A 22,290-nucleotide genomic window follows, 5' to 3' on the forward strand; every position below is an offset into this window, starting at 1 on the left:
CACAAGGAGTGAGTAGAGTGTTGTTGTTGTTGTTCTACTGCTGCTTACTGTTGTTTTGGTTGTTTTCTCTTTCTTTCTTCCTTTGTTTTCTGGACAAAATGACAAGATGGAGAAAAATCACCCCAAAAGAGAGAAGAGGAGGGAGTACTCACTGCCAGAGATTTAATCAATACATATATAAGTAACATATATAAGTAAATTCTGAACTAGAATTTAAAACAATGATTATAAAAATATTAACTGGGCTTGAAAAAGGCATAAAAGACACTAGAGAATCCCTTATTGTAAAGATAAAGAGAACTAAAATCTAGTCAGGCCAAAATTTAAAATGCTATTACCAAGATGCAGTCCCAAGTGGAAGCCATAAAAATGAAGATGAAAGAAGCAGAAGAGAGAATCAGTGATACAGAAGATAACATGATGGAAAATAAGGAAGCTGAAAAGAAGAGGGTAAGAAACCTACTAGAGCACAAAGGCAGACTGAGGGAACTCAACGATTCCATAAAGTGAAATATTATTCATATTATAGGAGTCCCAGAAGATAAGGGGCAGAGGAAAGGGGCAGGAGGTTTATTTGAACAAACTACAGCTGAGAACTTTCTTAATCTGGGGAAGGAATGAGGCATTCAAGTCCAGGAGGCATAGAGATCACCCCCAAAATCAACAAAAATATATCAACACCTCGACATATTATAGTCAAGTTTGCAAATTACAAAGATAAAGAGAATATCCTGAAAGCAGCTCAGGACAAAAGGTCCTTAACCTACAAGGGTAGGCACATAAGGTTGGCAGCATTTGTGTCCATAGAGATCTGGCAAGCCAAGAAGGACTGGCATGACATATCCAATGTGTTAATGGGAAAAATACACAGCCAAGAATACTTTATCCAGCAAGGCTATCATTCAGAATAGACAGAGAGATAAAGAGTTTCCAGGACAAACAAAAACTAAAGGAATTTGTGAACACAAAGTCAATCCTGCAAGAAATATTAAAGGGGGTCTTTTGAGCAAAGAGAACTATTAGGACTTCATCCGGATGAAAATCTTTTGCACAGCAAAGGAAACAGTGAAAAAAACTAAAAGGTAACCCAGAGAACGGGAGAAGATATTTGCAAGTGATTTATCAGATTAAGAATTGGTATCTAGGGGCGCCTGGGTGGCTCAGTGGGTTAAAGCCTCTGCCTTCGGCTCAGGTCATGGTCCCGGAGTCCTGGGATCAAGCCCCACATCAGGCTCTCTGCTCTGCAGGGAGCCTGCTTCCTCCTCTCTCTCTGCCTGCCTCTCTGCCTACTTGTGATCTCTGTCAAATAAATAAATAAAATATTTTTTTTAAAAAACTGGTATCTAAAATCTATAAATTACTTAACAAGCTCAACACCCATCCACCCCCCCCAAAAAAAAATCCAGTCAAGAAATGGGCAGAAGACATGAACAGACATTTCTCCAAAGACATACAAACCATAAGAGACTCTTAATCATAGGAAACAAACTGAGGGTTGCTGGAGAGGAGGTGGGGGGGGATGGGGAAACTGGGTAATGATGTAATGAGCACTGAGTGTTATATGCAAATGATACTAAATTATACCCCTGAAACTAATAATACATAGGAATATATGTATGTTAATTAAATTGAATTTAAACAAAAAATTTAAAAATAAATAATTGACTTTCTCTGCTTGACTTATTTCACTCAGCATAATCTTCTCCAATCCTGTCCATTTTCATATGAAGTTTGGATATTCATCCTTTCTGATGGAGGCATAATATTCCCTTGTATATATGAACCGTATCCTCTTTATCCATTCGTCTATTGAAGGGCATCTTGGCTCTTTCCACAGTTTGGTGAGAGACTGTGGACTCTGAGAAACAAATTGGGGGTTTTGGAAGGGTGGGGGTGGAGCAATGGGTGAGCCTGGTGGTGGGTATTAAGAAGCACACGTATTGCATGGAGCACTGGGTGTGGTGCATAATCAATGAATCTTGGAACACTGAAAAAATAAAATTAAATCTAAAAAATAAATAAATACAATTGAAAATAAAATAAATAAATAAAATGGCAAAAAGTAGAGGTAAAGAGATAATTTTTTTTAATTTAATTTTATTTTTTCTGTGTTCCAAGATTCATTGTTTATACACCACACCCAGTGCTCCATGCAATACATGCCCTCCTTAGTACTTACCATCAGGCTCACCTAACCCCCTGAAACCCCTCCCCTCCAAACCCTCAGTTTGTTTCTCAGAGTCCACGGTCAAGAGATAATTTTTAAAGCAGCAAAATAATAATAATAGTAATAATGAATAAAACAAAACAGCTACGCACAAGGGAAACCCCATAAGGCTATCAGCTAATTTTTCAGCAGAAACTTTCAGGCTGAAAGGGAGTGACATGATATCCCCAAAGTGCTGAGAGGGAAAAAAAACTTACAGATAAGACTATTCTATTAAGCAGGACCATCATTCAGAATTGATAAAGGGTTTCCCAGACAATCAAAAGTTAAAGGAATTCATGACCACAAAACCAGAAATGTTAAAGGGCACTCTTTGAGTGGAAAAGAAAGTAGGAGTAAGAAAAATAAGAAACACAAAAAACAATAAAAATAAGTATATTTATAAAAATCAGTCAAGAGATTCACAAAATATAAGGATATGACACCATATACTTAAAACATGGTGGAGAGGAATAAAGACTGGGTTCAAGTTTAAGCAACCATTATTTAATGTAGACTGTATATGCATAAAATGTAATATACAAACCTAACAGTAACCATGATTCAAAAACCAGTAATAGGTATGCAAAAAATAAAGAAAAAGGATTCCAACTATATTGCTAAAGAAAGCCAACAAACCATGAGAGAAGAGAACAAGAGAAGAAAGAAACAGAGAAGAACTACAAAAACAACCATAAAACAAGGAACAAAATGGAAATAAGTGCATACCTATCAATAATTACTTTGACTGTAAATGGACTAAGTGCTCCAATCAAAAGACATGGGGTGGCAGAATGGATAAAAAAGCAAGACCCATCTGTACGCTGCTACAAGAGACTCATTTCAGACTGAAAGACACAGGCAGATTGAAAGTGAAGGGATGGAAAAGATTTCATCTTGCAAATGGAAGTGAAAAGAAAGCCAGAGTAGTAGTACTTACATTGGAAAAAACTAACTTTAAAACAAAGGATATTAAAAGAGACAAAGAAGGGCACTATATAATCATAAAGGGAACAATCCAACAAGAGATATAACAATTGCAAATAATTATGAACCCAACCTGGGAGCACCCAAATACACAAAGCAGCTAATAACAAACATAAAAGAAGTAATTGGTGGCAATACAATAATAGTAGAGGACTTTAACACCCCACTTACATTAATGGGCAGATCACCCAAACAGAAAATCAACAAGGAAATGGTGGCTTTAAATGACACATGGACCAAGTGAATCTAACAGACATATTCAAAACATTTATCCTAAAATAGCAGGATACACACTCTTCTCAAGTGCACATGGAACATTCTCGAGAATAGATTACATATTAAACCACAAAATAAGCCCCAACAGCAACAAAAACAACAAAAAAGTTCATATCATACATCCATTTTAACACAATGCTATGAAACTAGAAATCAACCACAAGAAAAAAATCCAGAAAAAAACACAAACACAAATGATAAAATACCTAGGAATAAACTTAAATAACATGCTATAAACAATGAATGGGTCAACCAAGAAATCAAAGGGGAAATAAAAAACTACATGGAGACAGATGAAACTAAAAACACAACAGTCCAAAATCTTTGGGAAGCAGCAAGTGCTGTTCTAGGAGGGAAGTTTATAGCAATACAGGCCTATCTCAAGAAGCAAGAAAAAACCTCAAATAAGCAACCTAATCTTACACCTAAAGGAGCTAGAAAAAGAAGAACAAACAGAACCCAAAACCAGTAGAAGGAAGGAAATAATAAAGATTAGATCAGAAATAAACAAAATAGAAACTAAAACACACACACACACACACACACACACACACACACACACACACAATAGAACAGATCAATGAAACGAGAGTCAGGTTTGTTGAAACCAAGTTTGCTGAAAAGACCAACAAACTTAATATACCTTAGCCAGACTCATCAAAGAAGAGATAAAGACAGAGAGAGAATTCAAGACTACAAAATCAAAAATGAAAGAGGGGAAATAACAACCCACACCACAGAAATACAAAGGGTTATAAGAGAATATTATGAAAAATTATATGCCAAAAAATTGAACAATCTAGAAGAAATGGATAAACCTCCATAGAAACATAGAACTCCCAAAACTGAATCAGGGAGAAAAAGAAAATCTGAATAGACCAATTACAAGCAACAAAATTGAATCAGTAATCAAAAAACTCCCAAAAAACAAAAGTTAAGGACCGAGAGCTTCACAGGTAAATTTTACCAAACATTTTAAAAAAGAGTCAACACCCAGTCTTCTCAAACTGTTCCAAAAAACAAAAGAGGAAATAAAGCTTTCAAACTCATTCTATGAGACCAGTGTCATCCTGACACCAAAACCAGATAACAATACCACAAAAAAGGAGAACTACAGGTCAATAATGCTTATGAACCTAGATGAAAAAATCTTCAACAAAATATTAGCAAACCAAATCCAGTACCACATTTTTTAAAAATCATTACCATGATTAAGTGGAATTTATTACTGGGATGCAAGGGTGGTTCATTTATCACAAATCAATCAACATAGTACATCAATAAGAGAAAGAATAAAAACCATATGACCATTTCAAAGAAACAGAGAAAACATTTGGCAAAGTGCAACATCCATTCATGATTAAACCCTCAACAAGGCAAGTTTAGAGGGAACGTATCAACATAATAAAGGCCATATATTAAAAACCTACAAGTATTACAGTCAATAGAGAAAAATTGAGAACCTTTCTCTTAAAGTCAGGAAAAAGACAAAGATGCCCACTCTCACCACTTTTATTCAACGTAGTATTCAAAGTCCTAGCCACAGCAATTATATATATAAAAAGATATAAAAAGAATCCAATTGGTAAGGAAGAATTTAAACTTTCCCTATGTGTAGATGACATGGTACTGTGTGTAGAAAATCTTAAGGACTCCACCAAAAAACTACTAGAACTGATAAATGAGTTCAGTAAAGTTGTAGGATACAAAATCAATATACAGAAATCTATTGCATTTCCATATACTAAAAATGAAGTAGCAAAAAGAGAAATCAAGAAAACATTCCAATTTCACCAAAAATGATAAAATACCTAGGAATAAACTTAATCAAGGAAATCAAAGTTCTGTACTCTCAAAACTATAAAGCACTGGTGAAAGAAATTGAAGACAACACAAAGAAATGGAAAAATATTCCGTGCTCATGGATTGGGAGAATAAATATTGTTAAAATGTCCATATTACTCAAAGCAACCTCTATCAAAATACCAACAGCATTTTTCACAGAACTAGAACAAATAATCTTAAAATTTGTATAGAACCACAAAAAACCTCACATAATCAAAGCAAACTTGAAAAAGAAGAAAAAAACTGAAAGGATCACAAACAAACTTGAAGGTACCACAATTCTGTACTTTAAGATATAGTACAAAGCTGTAGTAATCAAAACATATGGTATTGACACAGGAACAGACATATAGATCAACTGAATGGAATAGAAAGTTCAGAAATAAACTCACAATTATATGGACAATTAACCTTCAACAAAGGAGGCAAAAATATGCAATGGGAAAAAGAGTCTCTTCAACGACCGGTGTTGAGAAAACTGGACAGCTACGTGCAAAAGAATGAAACTAGACCACTTTCTTACACCATACGCAAAAATAAACTCAAAATGAATTAAGGACCTAACTGTGAGACCTTAACTCTAAAAATGCTTGAGGAGAGCACAGGCAATTATTTCTCTGATATCAGCCATAGCAATATTTTTCTAGATATGTCTCCTGAGGCAAGGGAAACAAAAGCAAAAATAAACTATTGGGAGTACATCAAAATAAAAAGCTTCTGCACAGCAAACAATCAACAAAACTAAAAGACAGCCTACTGAATGTGAGAAGATATTTGTAAATGACATATCTAATAAAAGGTTAGTATCCAAAACATATGAATAACTTATTCATATGTTTATTGAAGCATTATTTACAATAGCCAATTTATGGAAGCAGCCCAAGTCCATTGATAGATGAATGGATAAAGAAGATGTGATATGTATATCATTATATATATATATATATATATATAATAGATAGATGATAGATGCCATGGAATATTACTCAGCCATAAAAAAGAATAAAATTTTGTCATTTGCAATAACATGGATGGTGTATAATGCTAAATGAAATAAGTCAGTCTTTCAAATCTGTTATATTCTCCCTCAGTGTGGAGACACTTTTGGAAGTTGGAGAAGCAGGCAGCATATTGATGCCTCCCTGCTCCAAGGAAGCAGAACAGGTCTATCTTTTTCAACAACCTGGTCAACTGCCTATGGCTCCAGTTTCCTCCCAGTACATGCAGAGTTGCAGGTTTCAGAACTAAAATGTCTTGGTCAAGAGCAGATTATATCAGAGTTGGGATAATAGGCAAAGCCTCTCCCTTCCTGGACCTCAATTTACGTATCTGTAAAATAGGGCCATAAGAATAAATGATCTTTAGGGCCCTTTCCAAAGCTAGGATTCTCTGATATTTCTGATGACCATATTTAGAATTTATTCTTCTGTACCTGTACTTTCCTTCATATGGAGTGATGAGACCTCTAGTCCAGCAGATAAAGCACCTATATATGACCTTGTGCTCCCACACCTTGGCACATCACACATCTCCACAACCATCCTCCATGTGTGCACCAGTCCCAAGTAAAGAGAAAAAGTTCCAATACATAAGCTGAGGAAAACTTTCCTCCATGATCAGGATAAATCTCTGAACACTGGCTAAGCATTATCTTACTGGACTTCAGAGAAATTTAATTTTCTAAATCTTATGTGGATATAAGACACCAACGAGCCTCTCACCCATCCTCCTCGTGTCACTAGACTGACCATAGCTTAGATTCCATCTGCTTTCGGTTCACAGGCTCTGACTCTTTCCTTCTTCCATGTCATGCTCCAGTCAAGTCAGGGTAGAAAATACACCACTCATACTTACAGAGCACTGTGAACTATGAGGTATAAGGAGGCTGAGGTGATTCTGCACCTCTCTATTCCTCTTGACCAGGCCTCAGAGTGAACGTCCCAAAATCCATTTATCTATCTCATCCCCCACCTCACTCACTTATAAAGAGAGATCTGAGCTTTGATGTACGCATTTTGTAAAGACTTCAGTAAGGTAGTCTTTCTGTTGGAGGAGTAACATTTAGGCTTGGGATAGGCTCTAAATCACAAATCACCTATTTCAATGGTCTCTTCTGGGGTTTCTTGAAAGTCCTCCTCTCCTGCATCCAAGTCAATACGCTCCTCTTTGCTGTTGCGCAGGCTCCAACACAGGCGGTAGAGCTGTGGAAAAAACAAAACAGGTTGGCAAAAAGACCCAAACAGTGTCTTGTGCCAAGAAGTTGAGAGAAAAAAAGAGATGTGCTCAAGAAAAGAAAAGGTGCATCATTTCCTAAAGGTGTCAGTGGATGATTAGTTATTGCTGTAGAACACACAGGATATTGGAGATGCCCCTTTTAAAACATTGATTTGGTCAGTGTTTGCTGAATGAAACTCATTAAAAAATGCAAACTACAACAACAAAAAGGTACTGTGGTCTCTCAGTACTGACCAAAACATAGATAACAGTTTCTATCTACATTATCTCTAAATAAGTTGAGCACTTCAATGTAAATTATACACATGAATATACAAACCCTTATTATAATATTCAAAGACTAAGAGATTGCCTTGAATAAAGAAATGTCTGTCTTGAATGAATGCACTCTTCTTGTATATGATGACTAAATTTGTTCCTTTTAGCATTGGTGCTAAGAAAGAAGACCAAAAACCCATTTCTCCAGACCAGAAGTGTAAGAGCAGAGTTTGCACCATGTGTTTGTCACATGATAAGAACATAATCTGTAGAATCATGAACAATATTAGAATTGAATAGCACTGGAGACAGTTTCTATGAACGTGAAACCAGAAACTTGAAGAAGTCTGAAAGTCAATGAAATGTATTCATGCCAGCTATGCCCTCTTCGGTGACTACGTTGCTTTCTCTACTTCAAGGGGAATCACAGATGGGGCGCCTGGCTGTCTGCCTTCAGCTCAGGTCATGATTCCAGGGTCCTAGGTTGGAGCCTTGCATCAGGCTCCCTGCTCAGCAGGAACCCTGCTTCTCCCTCTCCCACTCCCCCTGCTTGTGTTCCCTCTCCTTCTGTGTTTCTCTCTGTCAAATAAATAAATAACATCTTTAAGGAAAAAAAAAAAAAGAGGAATCCTGGGGCTAAATGTGTTTAGGGCTGCAATACTTGCAAACACTGAAATGTCAGGAAGCAGTTAACACAACACAAAGAAAGCCTATTGACAGATTCAGCCAATAAACATAATGGTGATTCTTCTTCTATAAAAGCAGTCTTTGTTTGACATTAAGATTAGGCACAGTTTTGAAAATTTGGCAAGGAGGTCGAAGGTCTCTTAGGGATTCCATAAGTTCCTGTATTTGTATATGCATGAGTAAAAAGTTTAAAAAAAAAAAAAAACCTTCTCTTTCTCTATGGACTAACATGATCTTGGGTTAACTCTAGCTCTGTTCTTGGAAACCTGAAAAAGGTAAAGTATTAGCTGTGTTGGATGCCCAGATTATATTGTTTATGGTAAAAGTGACCTATAATTGGAAATTTTCATCTGCATTGGGAAAGCTATGAATAAATCCTAAACCAAGGGTGACATCTAGAATTAAAGAAGAATATTTGCCATTTTGGAGTCTTGAATCAATTGGACTTTGATGTTTGAAATTCCTCAAATTATATGGATAATTGTTTGGGGGGTTAATTGGGGGAAAAAATAAGGGTATATCATATTTCAGATTTCCCTGAGTATGGTTTTTTTGTAACTATGTCCCTTGCTAAGACCCCTGAAAGTTATGCCATGGGTCTACTAGAAGAAATATAAGTTTCTATTTGAGACATGAGCATCTAACCCAGGCTAGCTCCTGTATTCAGCCATGTGATCTCATTCCCTTGCACTTGTGCTGTCACTTGGTGAGCAGGATCCAGAGATTAGCCCCTGGACTGAAATAACTGTGGTGAGGACTCCTACAGAAGACACACACTTGACACCACCTTGCTAGCACACCGTGTTTTCTGGCTTGTGTCTTTTTATGTAAAACCAATGGTAAGCAAGGACTGTTTTAGTCACGTGAGTGTGAGATGTTTAATTGGGGAAAGGGCAACAAGGTGGGTGTTGTAGCATGAGCACGAAACAAGGGCAGGACACATTCCCCAAAATGGATACTCACATGCACATCTGGAATTGGTTTGGTGAAGAGAGAGACAACCACGATGACGATGACAGATAGGACAAAGAGGATGATGGCAAAGTACAGGTAGTGCACACCACAGATAATCGTGGGACAGTTGCTGGGCTGCATGCAGCTCCCAGTTCCATAGGCGAATTCAGTCACCATACGGGACACCCCAACCAGAAATCCTATGACCAGTCCCCAAAAGGCTCCCTGTGAAAGAAAACCTTGGGTTAATTAACACCAAACACACAAAACATCAGGGCATTCCTGGGAGACAGAGGAAAAGGAACAAAAATGAGGCAAATGATAGCTTCAGGCCTTCTGAAGCCAGAATGCTGGCATCCAGAATATGGCTAAGAGTGTCCGGCCAAGCCTGAAAGTGTGTTTATCATGTTTCAGTGACATGATTTTACTTGGGTCATAAAACAAGATTCATAATATAATGGGGTAACAGTGTCTAATAACTTGTGTCTAGTGTCAACCCAAAGCCTTAATTCCAAAAATTAATTTTTAATTTTAAAAATAATTTGACTCTGGTTCCTGTAGCTACTATCACCATCAACCTCCAGATTTAAGCACATTCAATGGTAATGTAATTACTTGTGAAATAATTTGTTTTCCTTGAAGTCTTTGAAAAACAAATTGGGTCTTTGAGGGATGGAAGAGAAAGGAATGTTTCCATCAAAATATAAATACTACTTTCTGGGGCGCCTGGGTGGCTCAGTGGGTTAAAGCCTCTGCCTTCGGCTCAGGTCATGATCCCAGGGTCCTGGGATTGAGCCCCACATCGGGCTCTCTGCTCAGCCGGGAGCCTGCTTCCTCCCCTCTCTCTCTCTGCCTGCCTCTCTGCCTACTTGTGATCTATGTCTGTCAAATAAAGAAATAAAATCTTTATTAAAAAAAATAATAAATAAATACTACTTTCTTCATTAGCCCCTTTTATAGATCCAAAGTCACTGTTTTTAATTTGAAAACACAAGATTATATTATGTGTCTTTACATTAAGTTTTGGGTTTGCATATTAGAAATATGGAAATCCTTTAAGAGACTAAAAATACCGGGGTACAATTTTTCAGGGTTTTTTTAACCCCTTCCCACCTTCCCTTCCTTCCTTATTTCCTTCTTGCTTCCTTTTCGGTCAGTCCTCACCTAGAGAACCCGGTCTGAATCTAGAGGCCACATTTTAAAAGGATCAGTGACAAAGTACTGTGAGCTCATAGAAGGGTGGTAAAAAAGATCTTTCATGTCAAATGTTGATCCTTGAACTTTCCTAGCCATGGGTACCCCTGCACTTTATATCCCAGGCGTGTTCCATTATCAGTGTATTCATGTCCTACGTCTTTGTACAGGTCATTCTTTATCTGGGAGAACACAAGCTCCTCCCTTCCTAGTAACCTTGTTCTAGCTTAAATGTCCCCTCTTCTGCTAAGACAGAATTGGGTGGGCCCATCCTCCGTGCTGTGACTGCACTATAGACTCACCTCCAATTCTAGCACCAATTCCACTTCTGTGGAATCTCTCAATCACTTCTCTCACTCCCCATCTGAACTGGGAATTTGCCCAGGGAAGGAACCAAGATTTATTCCCTTTGTGTTGTCAGACAACTCTCTGTCTGACATCTGGAAGTATCTGCTAGGTAGGTAGATGATGGTAGATGGTAAAGGATAGATGATAGATAGATAGACAGATAGATAGATGATAGATAGATAGATGATAGATAGATAGATAGATAGATAGATAGATAGATAAGGAAAAAGATGTCCCCCATTCATTCCCCACACACATATTCATTCAAAAAATCATTTTTTTACTTTAGTTTGTGTGAATAGTATTGATAAAATCTGCTATAAAGTTTTCCTTCTCTTTTGATTTTTTGCTTTTTTTTCTTTTTATTTAAATTCAATTAGCAAGATGCCTGGGTCAGTTGGTTAGTGTCTACCTTTGGCTCAGGTCATGATCCCAGGGTCCTGGAATTGAGTCCCACATTGGGTCCCTTACTCACCGGAAGCCTGTTTTTCCCTTTGCCTTCTCTACCTGGCTCTCCCCCTGCTTGTGCGTGCGCGCGCTCTCCCTCTCTCTCTCTCTCTCTCTCTCTGACAAATAAATAAATAAAACATTTTTAAATTTAATTTCAATTTTCATTTAATTTCAATTAATTATTTAATTGAATTAGCCAACATACAGTCCTTCTCTTTTGGCAATTAGTATCTTCCTGTTCCTTTAATTTTATTCTCAAGAGGCTCTTGAAAAATCTGGGAAATTTTGACATTTTCCTCAAGACTCATTAGAGTCACCCCTCATTAAACACAATCCCTGACCAGTCCTGAGAATCATTTTGTAGTCTCTATGTGCTGCTCTCCAGAGACTCTAGCAATGGCTTCTCACCCTCAGACCTGTGACATTTGGGCTGGATAATTCTTTTGGGACTGGGGGGTGAGCATGGGGGGAGCTGTCTTGTGTATTGGCCTCCACACAATAGATACTAGTAGCATTTTCTGAATCAAAGCCAATCAAAAATGTTGCCAGACTTCGCCAAAAGTTCCCTTGGGGAAGGGCAAAATCTCCCCCAGTTGAGAACCACTACACTCTATCCCAATTTTTAGCCTTATTTTTTGACTGCCACAGTCCTTTGTTGAACTGAATGTTTTTAGTCCACAGCAATACCCAGTTGGGCTTCTAGCTACACTATACTAACTTGTATTTTAGAAATCTCTCAGCTTCTGCCAATCCCTATTGAAATAAATCTTAAGAGTGTGCCTATTTTTCAAACCAGTCATGATCACTTGCAGGTTTAATTCTGATCTCTCAAGGGTATTTATCTGTGCATGCAATTTTGTGTTGCCAGCAAATCTGGACTACGTTCCTAATGTCAAATGTTGAGTGAAGAGAAGCATACATAATTTTACACTTCAAAGCTGGGTCATTCCAGTGAGGTATTTCCCAAATGTATATTTGTTTCTGTCCTATTGGGAGAAAGGGGTTATCTCTAACCAAAAATATGTCATCATTGATACTGCTTCAGAAAATAGCCTACACAGTTATTACCCCCACTTGATCCCAGCCTTCCCTGAGTGTGCAGATGGTTTAATACAAAGACAAGTGAGCAAAACCCCAGTCAGAAGCCATATCCAAAGGCATCCTTTTCATGGTGCTTCAAAACCTGTAACAGCACTCCAATGAAAATCCAAACTCTCTGGCCTGGCTTTCAAAGGAGCCATTCCTAATTTAACTTCAACATTCTTGTCTAGCATTTCTTCCATTAACCCATACACACAAACTCCTTCTCAAGTCATGTGAAATGCCTTTCAAACTCCTCATCCTCATGCTTATCCTTGCACTTCTGCCTCCAAGTTCTGGTGCTGTTCTCTCTCTGCTTTTCATACCCTCTCTTCCCTCTAGTTCAGCCCATGCTAATATAGTCTTTCTGTGAATCCTTCTCATATTCTATGCTATGTTTTATCCCTCAATTATTATCTACCTTATGTTGTTTTGCATATAAATTGCTTGACCACCAGGACATCATTTTTCACTGGGCCTTGAGAGGTGCTGGCTGGAAAGCCAAGCTCACTGTAGAACCACTAGAGGTACATATATACAATGGAATATTACTCAGCCATCAGAAAGGATGAATACTCACCATTTGCATCAACATGGGTGGAACTGGAGGAGATTATGTCAAGTGAAATAAGTCAAGGAGAGAAAGACAATTATCGTATAGCTTTGTTCATATGTGGAATGTAAACAATAGCACAGAGGATCATAAGGGAAGGGGGGGGAATCAGAAGGGAGAGAAATCAGAGAGGGAGATGAACCATGAGAGACTACAGACCCTGGGAAACAAATTGACAGTTACAAAGGAGAAGTGGGTGAAAGGATGGGGTAACAGGGTGATGAGTATTAAGGAGGGCACATGTTGTGATGAGCACTGGGTGTTACATGCAACTAATGAATCACTGAACACTACATCAAAAACTAATGATGCACCATACAGTGGCTGAATATAACTTTTTTTAAAAAGGAAATTTTTTTTAAAGGAACCACTAGAGGGAGCCTGTGCTAGGACTTCCTCTGGAGCTGCTCGCCCGGGATACAAACTTCCCGGCTAGTGCCATGTTAACAGGCCAAAGTCACTCAGATTGGATGGAACATGTATATCATTAGTTGGGAATGAGTTTGGAACCTGCAGCAAGGAGGAGAGGTGAATCCAAAAGAATGTATACTCAGGAGAGTCCCTGAAGGCTTTGCCATAAAAACCTTCAGCAGCTCATCTATTTCTGCTTGAGATCTCTGGGAAATAGAATCCCTCCCATACAGAATATGGCGCTCCAGGTGGGAATTTCTGTGTCAGAGTGGCTTTTCAGGACATGCAAAAATGAAACCTACCGGCTCATTGACTCTCTTCCAGAAAATAGCAAGCAAGAAGACAGCTGCAATAGGTGGTCCCAAGTAACTGGTAATGGACTGGATGTAATCGAAGAGCTGCCCACTTTGTGCTGACTGCACAATAGGTACCCAGGCAATGCTGATACCTATCAGCACCAGGATGAACAACCTGAAATCAAAACCCCCCAATACAACGTCAATAAATGGCTCTATATGAATAAATACTTATTACTATGTGTCAGATGTATGATTGATATATATGTATCATATGTGTATGATTACTATATGTCAGATGTGTATATATATATATAATATATATAGCAAATATATATACACATAAATATATATATTTATATGTGTGTGTATCATTTCATTTATTGTATATTACATATACATATTATATGTGTGTGTGTGTAATATTACCATAGGCAAGGAAAAATAATTAGCAAATTCATTCTTGAGGCTTTTTGTCCATCTGTATTCTGCCTCTATGAGAAAGTCATCTGTGCCTGTGAATAAATGAAATGCACTTGACAAACCTAAACCAGTAACTGCCATAAGAGAATCACACTTTGACAAGTAGTAGAATGTAGGAACAAGGGTCCTGGACTCAAATTTTTCTTTTCTATGTGTGACATAGGACACCTTGCTTAACCTCTCTGAATCTCAACTTCTCTGTCTGTGAATTGGGAATAATATGACTGACCTTGCAACTCTAGAATAAGAATCAGCTATAGTAAAACACCTAGCAAACAGTAGTACTCAATAAATAGTAAAGGCCATAATTTTTATTTTCTTCTCCTTCTCCTCCTTCCCCTTCTCCTCCTCTTCTTCATAATAAAGTGAAGACCACAACAAAGAAGAGTTTATAAAGGAACAGTCTAGAAAGAAAGGGACACTACCAAGTATTTCCAGCTCTCCTCTTGAATTTCACTTCAAGTCATGAAGAGATTGGAGGGTTCCCTTACAAGCTCTCCTTACTTGTGCTTTTGATTTAATTAGAAAGATGGCTATGCATCAGGGAGATTCAAATCAAAACCACATTGAGATACCACCTTACACCAGTTAGAATGGCCAAAATTAGCAAGACAGGAAACAACGTGTGTTGGAGAGGATGTGGAGAAAGGGGAACCCTCTTACACTGTTGGTGGGAATGCAAACTGGTGCAGCCACTTTGGAGAACAGTGTGGAGATTCCTCAGGAAATTAAAAATAGATCTTCCCTATGACCCTGCAATTGCACTGCTGGGTATTTACCCCAAAGATACAGATGGAGTGAAAAGAAGGGCCATCTGTACCCCAATGTTTATAGCAGCAATGGCCACGGTCGCCAAACTGTGGAAAGAACCAAGATGCCCTTCAACGGATGAATGGATAAGGAAGATGTGGTCCATATACACTATGGAGTATTATGCCTCCATCAGAAAGGACGAATACCCAACTTTTGTAGCAACATGGACAGGACTGGAAGAGATTATGCTGAGTGAAATAAGTCAAACAGAGAAAGTCAAGTATCATATGGTTTCACGTATTGGTGGAGCATAACAAATAATATAGAGGACAAGGGTAGATGGAGAGGAGAAGGGAGTTGAGGGAAATTGGAAGGGGAGGTGAACCATGAGAGACTATGGACTCTGAAAAACAACCTGAGGGTTTTGAAGGGGCGGGGGTGGGAGGGTGGGGGAACCAGGTGGTGGGTATTAGGGAGGGCACAGATTGCATGGAGCACTGGGTGTGGTGAAAAAACAATGAATACTGTTACGCTGAAAATAAATAAAAAATTAAAAAAAAAAAAAAAAAAGAAAGATGGCTATGATTCCTTTACCTTACATGAATATAAGGCAAAAGAATCTTAAACTAACCTTTACAAAGTAGTGTTTTCACTCATATATTTCTCCTTCTGGAATCCCCTTCCATATACCCAAATCCTACCCACCATTTTGGCCTCAGATTAAGCCTCCCTCTTCCAGGAGCTTTCCCCAACTACTGCATGCCATGTTCACCTCTTCCTTCTTTGAGCCCTTGATTGCTCTTACAGTCACCATAACAAAGTCTGGAATTGTTTTCTATAAGCTCATCTAGGGAGGGATAAAATCCAGGGCATCAGTCATGGGATGTACGAAAGTGTGGGCCCCAACAATCTCAGAGGCAAGAGGGCCATCCCCAAGCAAAGCAACAAAATGGTTCTCTTCTCATGTTGCATCTTATAGATAAAAGGGAGGAGGGGAGAAACAGGAAACAGTAAAGTCCTTTCTAAGGGAAAAGCAGTCAGGGTGATGGTTCTGATTTCTGTGAAGCAAAGGAGTAGACTCAGGCCTGGTTAGATCTTCCCTGAGTGCCAGGTGTCTCTACACCCGACAGTGGCCTGTCCCCTTTCCTTCCTTTGCCCTAATCTTATTGATGAGACCTATGAGGTGGTAGCCTATACCCCTCCCACTCGCTATGGAACTTTTCCTTCACTGACCTCACAGGGACTTTATTCCTCTGCTCCAAGGAAGTTGACCTGCCAGAGCCCCAGAAAGAGACACAGCAGAGCTTTAGTTAGTCCTCTCTCCAAGCATCTGCTCAATGGATAGTCAAGATTATGCGTACCTCTGACCCATGTATCAACCCTTCTGTCTTTCAGTATTCTGTTGTGTCCACTATCTCATTTGCAATAACAAATGTACATATAGCGTGGTGTTTTAGAGTTTACAGAGCATGTTCCCAAGCACAGTATCACTTGACCCTCACAGTAGTAATGCAAAATGTTGCAGCAAATGGTCAAGGCATCAGAGGCATCTGGGCCTTGAAGATGGCCCATGTGAAGACCTACAGTGTAGAGGGCTGAGGAGGGCCACATGGGGCAGCATAAAGGGCCTTGAACAAGGGCTCAGTTGGCCTGAATTCCAGTACTGTTTCTACCACTGTCCAGACTACGTAGATTTAGGCAAGACAAGCCTCCTTTTGTTTGTTGATAAACTGAGGGTTAGATTGGATGATTTCTGATGTCATATCTTACTCCAGACTCTTTTTTTTATTTATTTATTTGTTTGAGAGAGATACAGAGACAGAGACAAAGAGAGCACGAGCAGGGGGAGAAGCAGAGGGAGAGGGAGAAGCAGAGTCCCCACCAAGCTGGGAGCCCAACATGGGGCTCGATCCCAAGACCTGGAGAAATGACATTGAGCCAAGGGCAAAGGCTTAACCATCTGCCACCCAGGCACCCTGATGATCCTCAATTTAAAGTTAAATGCCACTAATGTGTAAATATAACTAATGACAGAGGTTACTCCCATTCTACCCAAGGATGTACCAGTCTTCTCTACCTTGAGGGATATTACAGATCATTCAAACTTTCATGGTGGGTGGCAAGAAGATGCTGCACTTACCTTCCTGCAATCATGAGCTCTTTCTCAGATGCTCCCTTCCGGATCTTGGTATAAATGTCCATGGTGAAGAGGGTGCTAGCACTATTGAAGATGGAGGTTAAGGAGCTCATGAGAGAGGCCAACATGACTGACAGCATCAGGCCTCTCAGTCCTGAAAGAGAAGGAGGATCTGAGTGGCACACACGGCAACTCAGCTCTTTTGTACTTGGAAATTGTGAGAACTCAAGGTTTGTTTGCCTTCGAAAACCATGCCATGTTCTCCAACTTGTCTCTCCAGAAAGACTAGGTATTTCAAGGAATGAATTGTGGCTTTAAATTATACCGTAAGCCCAAAGCAGTCAACAAAGAGATAAGGATAAAATATATATGAGTAAATACTTCGCAACTGAATGATGATGATGATGGTGGTGGTGGTGGTGATGGGGTGATAGTGGTTAATGGTGATGGTGCTGATGATATATGTGTGATTCCATCTAAGAGGAGATTATAAGGTCTTTTATTTTAAAAATTCATGGTATAGCAGAAAGATTCAAACTATGATTCAAAAGATGATGTTTTCAATAAAGTGAAATCTCCATAGAATGGAAAGAAATACTAGCAATTCATATGTCTAATAAGGGTCTAGTGTGCAGAATATAAAAAAGACACATATAACTAAATAATAAAAAAGACAAATAATCCAATTAAAAATAGACAAAGAACTTGAATAGAAGCTTCTCCAAAGAAGATAAACAAGTGGCTAATAATCACATGAAAAGATGCTCAACATCAAGGAAATTCAAACCAAAAACCACAATAAAATACTACTTTGTACCCACTAGGGTGGCTATAATTTAAGAAAAAAAAAAGAAAGACAAATAACAACAAGTGTGGGTGAAGATGTGGAGAAATAGGAACCCTCATACATTGATGGCAGTAATGTAAAAGGACACAGCCACTGTTGCAAATACTCTAGCAGTTTCTCAAATCAAACATGCAGTTACCATATGACCCATTAATTTTACTCCTAGGTGTCTGTTCAAAAGAAATAAAAACACATGTTCACATAAAAACCTGGACATGAACATGACTCAGTCGGCTGAGTGTCTGACTCTTGATTTTGGCTCAGGTCATGATCTCAGAGTCATGAGACTGAGCCCCTCATTGAGCTCCATGCTCAGTGGAGAATCTACTTAGGATTTTCTCTCTCCTTCTTCCTCTGTGCCCCCAACTCTCTCTCCCTCTAAAATAAATAAATAAATCTTTTAAAAAACTCAAATATGAATGTTCATAGTAGTATTATTTATAATAGCTAAAAAGTAGAAACAAGACAATGTTCATCAACTGATGATAAACAAAGTGTGATATATCCATGCAATGGAATATTATTTATCAATATAAAAGGGTGAAGTACTAATGCATGCTATAATGTAGATAAACCTTGCATTCTTCTAAGTGAAATAAGCCAGACACAAAGAACAACTATTGTATAACTCTGTTTATGTTAAGTGCTCAAAATAAGCAAATCCCTAGAGAGGGAGTAGATCAACGGTTGCCTAGGGGATGGGGTAAAATATGGCGTGATTGTTAATGGGTACAGGATTTTTTGGAGGTGATAAAAGTTTTCTAAAATTATGGTTATGGTTGCACACCTCTGAATATACTAACAAAAATTCCCTAGCAGGGACACATTTATGTTCTCCTTGGTATGGATGTAGTAATAGAGATTATAGTAAACCATGTTGGCCATGATTGGGAGAAATTTTAAAAGAACAATCCCTTATTCTGATTTGGGAAGGGTAGTATTATCCCCATTCAACACACCAAGAAGTGAGGCCCAGAGGCATAACTTGCTTAGGGTCAGAGCTGGGAATACAACCTTGTCTTTTTTTTTTTTTCTCCATTGAAAATTTTACTGAGCTATAATTCACATACATATAATTCATTACTTAAGGCACACAATTCAACTCTCGCTGAGCAGAGAGCCCAATGTGCGGCTCCATCCCAGGACCCTGAGATCATGACCTGAGCAGAAGGCAGAGGATTTAACCCACTGAGCCACCCAGGCACCCCTACTTTAAAAAAAATTTTTAGGGGAACTTGGGTGGCTCTGTCATTTGATTCCTTGGTTTTGCCTCATGTCATGATCTCAGGGTCCTAGGACTGACCCCCATGTGGGGCTCTGCGCTGAGCAGAGTTTGCTTCAAGGGTCTCTCTCTCTCTCCCACTGCCCCTCCCCCATTCACTCATGCTCTCTCTCTAAAATAACTAAGTAGGGACACTTGGGTGGCTCAGTCCATTAAGCACCTGCCTTTGACTCAGGTCATGATCCTGGGGTCTTGGCATTGAGTCCCACATCAGGGTCCCTCAGCAGGGAACCTGTTTCTCCCTCTGCCTGCCATTCCCCCTGCTTGTGCTTTCTCTCTCTGACAAATAAATAAACAAAATCTTTTTAAAATAAATAAATAAATAAATATAAGTAAATCATTCCAAAAAATTTTTAAATCTTAAAAAAAAGAGAGAAAGAAAAATAACATAAATAACATAAATAAATTACAGTGTAATCCAAACCAGAACTCTAAAAGAACCAGCCATGTGACTCTTCTTATTGCAACCTTAATTAATAAGCAGCCTGGTTCAGTGGAATTGTTAACGATTACCCCCATTTTTATAGAATTTGAATGCAAATGGTTTGCACAAGGTCACACATCCAGTTTGCAGTTTAAAAAACAAATTCTTCGATTCCAGCCTTGAGCACAGTTAAGCAAGCCAGATACTGAGTTGCTGTGTGGTCTTGGAAAAAATCATTTTCCTTCTGTAGGTCTCAGTTTCCCCCTAACTATAAAATGGAGAGGTTTGACTAGTCTCTAGGTTTCTTCTCAATGATAAAATTTTGTAAGTTTATTGCAAATTTTCCTGTTCAGTACCTTTGAATTTTTAGTCTCCTGAGGCCCCTTAACCTAATGAGGTTTACATCCCTTGATCCAGAATTAGATTTTTTCTTCAACATGAAATATGAACAGTAACCCTACAGGTCTACCCCAAAACTCTAACTATTCTGGACTCCAAGGATAACACATGTTCTGTAGCCCCCTTGAGGCCCATCCATCTACTGCCTCAAACTTCCTCATCCTTTTTTGTTGTTGTTGTTGTTGTTGTTTATTTTATCTCTTTATTAATTCTTATTATGTTATGTAAGTCACCATACAGTACATCATTATTTTTTGACGTAGTGTTCTGTGATTCACTGTTTGTGTGTAACACCCAGTGCTCATTGCAGTATGTGTCCTCCTTAATATTCACCGCTGGAATAACCCATTCCCCCCCCCCCGTTCCCCTCTAAAACCCTCAGTTTGTTTCCCGGAGTCCATAGTCTCTCATGGTTCATCTACCCCTCTGGTTACCCTCCCCTTTATTTTTCCCTTCCTTCTCCTAATGTCCTCCATGCTATTCCTTATTTTCCACAAATAAGTGAAACCATATAATAATTGTCTTCTTTTGCTTATTTCACTTAGTGTAGTCTCCAGTTCCATCCATGTTGATGCAAATGTTGGGTATTCATCCTTTCTGATGGCTGAGTAATATTCCAGTATTTATATGGACCACATCTTCTTTATCCATTCATCTGTTGAAGGGCATCTAGTCTCCTTTCACAGTTTGGCTATTCTGGACATTGCTGCTATGAACATTGGGTGCATGTCTTTTCACTTCTTTTCACTACATCTGCATCTTTGGGGTAAATACCAAGTAGTGCAGTTGCTGGGTCAAAGGGTAGCTCTATTTTTAACTTTTTGAGGAACCTCCACACTGTTTTCCAAAGTGGCTGCACCAACTTGCATTCGACCAACAGTGTAAGAGGGTTCCCCTTTCTCTACAACCTCTCCAACATTTGCTGTTTCTTGCCTTGTTCATTTTTGCCATTCTAAATGTTTATAAGGTGGTATCTCAATGTGGTTTTGATTTGAATTTTCCTGATGGCTAATGACGCCGAACATCTTTTTCATGTGTCTGTTAGCCATCTGTATGTCTTATTTGGAGAAGTGTCTGTTCATGTCTTCTGCCCATTTTTTGACTTGATTCTTTGTTTTTTGTGTCTTGAGTTGGAGAAGTTCTTTATAGATCTTGAATACCAGCCCCTTCTATGTAGTGTCACTTACAAATAAAATCTTCACCCATTCCGTAAGTTGCCTCTTTGGGAAGTTTTGGGGTTTTTTTTTAAGATTTTATTTATTTATTTGACAGGCAGAGATCACACGTAGGCGGAGAGGCAGGCAGAGAGAGAGGAGGAGGCAGGCTCCCTGCTGAGCAGAAAGCCCGACTCGGGGCTCCATCCCAGGACCTGGGATCATGACCCGAGCCAAAGGCAGAGGCTTTAACCCACTGAGCCACTCAGGCGCCCCTCTCCGGGAAGTTTTTAAAACTTCCTCATTCTATAGTTAAAACTGTTTTGCCCTTCCCTCCAGGTTTTTCCTTGGAATATTAAAGCATTTCCAAGGAAAAATTCCACTTAGTTCAAGCTTCCATGTTAATGTCTGTTGGAGAGTTCTGAAAGATTTTCTAGATGAGCATAGAAAAGTTGTGTTTTTCACTAGCGCATTTTCAGATCACCTCTTTTCCACACCTGACTGATGAACACATGCTAGATCTCACAGAGCTCAACCTAAACATATGTCTCTTTTCCAATGAGGGAAGATGTGTTCAAAAGCTGAGGACACCCAGAGGAAAGCCTTCCCTACTGGGCTCCCAAGCTCAGAAATGGCTTTTCCCCAGAGGGCCACAGAAATCTACATAAAGAGGAAGCCAAATCAGCCTCCAAATAAAGACTTTACCAGAAAAATGACTCTCACCATTGGGCATGAGCTCCACCACCAACGTCGGGTAAGCAACATTTGTACAGCCAACCTCAGTACCACAATATTTCTTACATTCCGAGGGGACGGTGCAGGCAACTTTTTCTGGGAAAAGATGAAGAGCCATGTCAGCAAGCAGAAATCAAGGAAGTATTTCCAAGATTCACTTTCTTAAAATAAGACTTCAAACAGGACATTCCTGCCCAAGGCCCTGAATTGGTTCCACAGAGAGTGCAACTTCAAGT

The 22,290-nt window shown here is 38.9% G+C and overlaps 1 protein-coding gene across 1 annotated transcript in view; it reads right to left on the reverse strand.

Annotated features, from left to right (window-relative positions):
* SLC5A1 (solute carrier family 5 member 1) overlaps window positions 1-22,290 on the reverse strand; it is a gene marked incomplete at its 3' end in the record, with an annotated part of 41,515 nt that overhangs the window by 1,981 nt on the left and 17,244 nt on the right. Inside the window, exons 8-12 of the mRNA XM_080821977.1 lie at window positions 22,043-22,150; window positions 17,217-17,367; window positions 13,847-14,015; window positions 9,458-9,673; window positions 7,410-7,515 (exon numbers count right to left, since the gene is read on the reverse strand). Coding sequence (XP_080678103.1) covers window positions 7,410-7,515; window positions 9,458-9,673; window positions 13,847-14,015; window positions 17,217-17,367; window positions 22,043-22,150 — 750 coding nt within the window. The remainder of the gene's footprint in view (window positions 1-7,409; window positions 7,516-9,457; window positions 9,674-13,846; window positions 14,016-17,216; window positions 17,368-22,042; window positions 22,151-22,290) is intronic.

Source organism: Martes martes (genome assembly GCF_963455335.1).
Source record: "Martes martes genome assembly, chromosome: 13".
Taxonomy (NCBI): Eukaryota; Metazoa; Chordata; class Mammalia; order Carnivora; family Mustelidae; genus Martes; species Martes martes.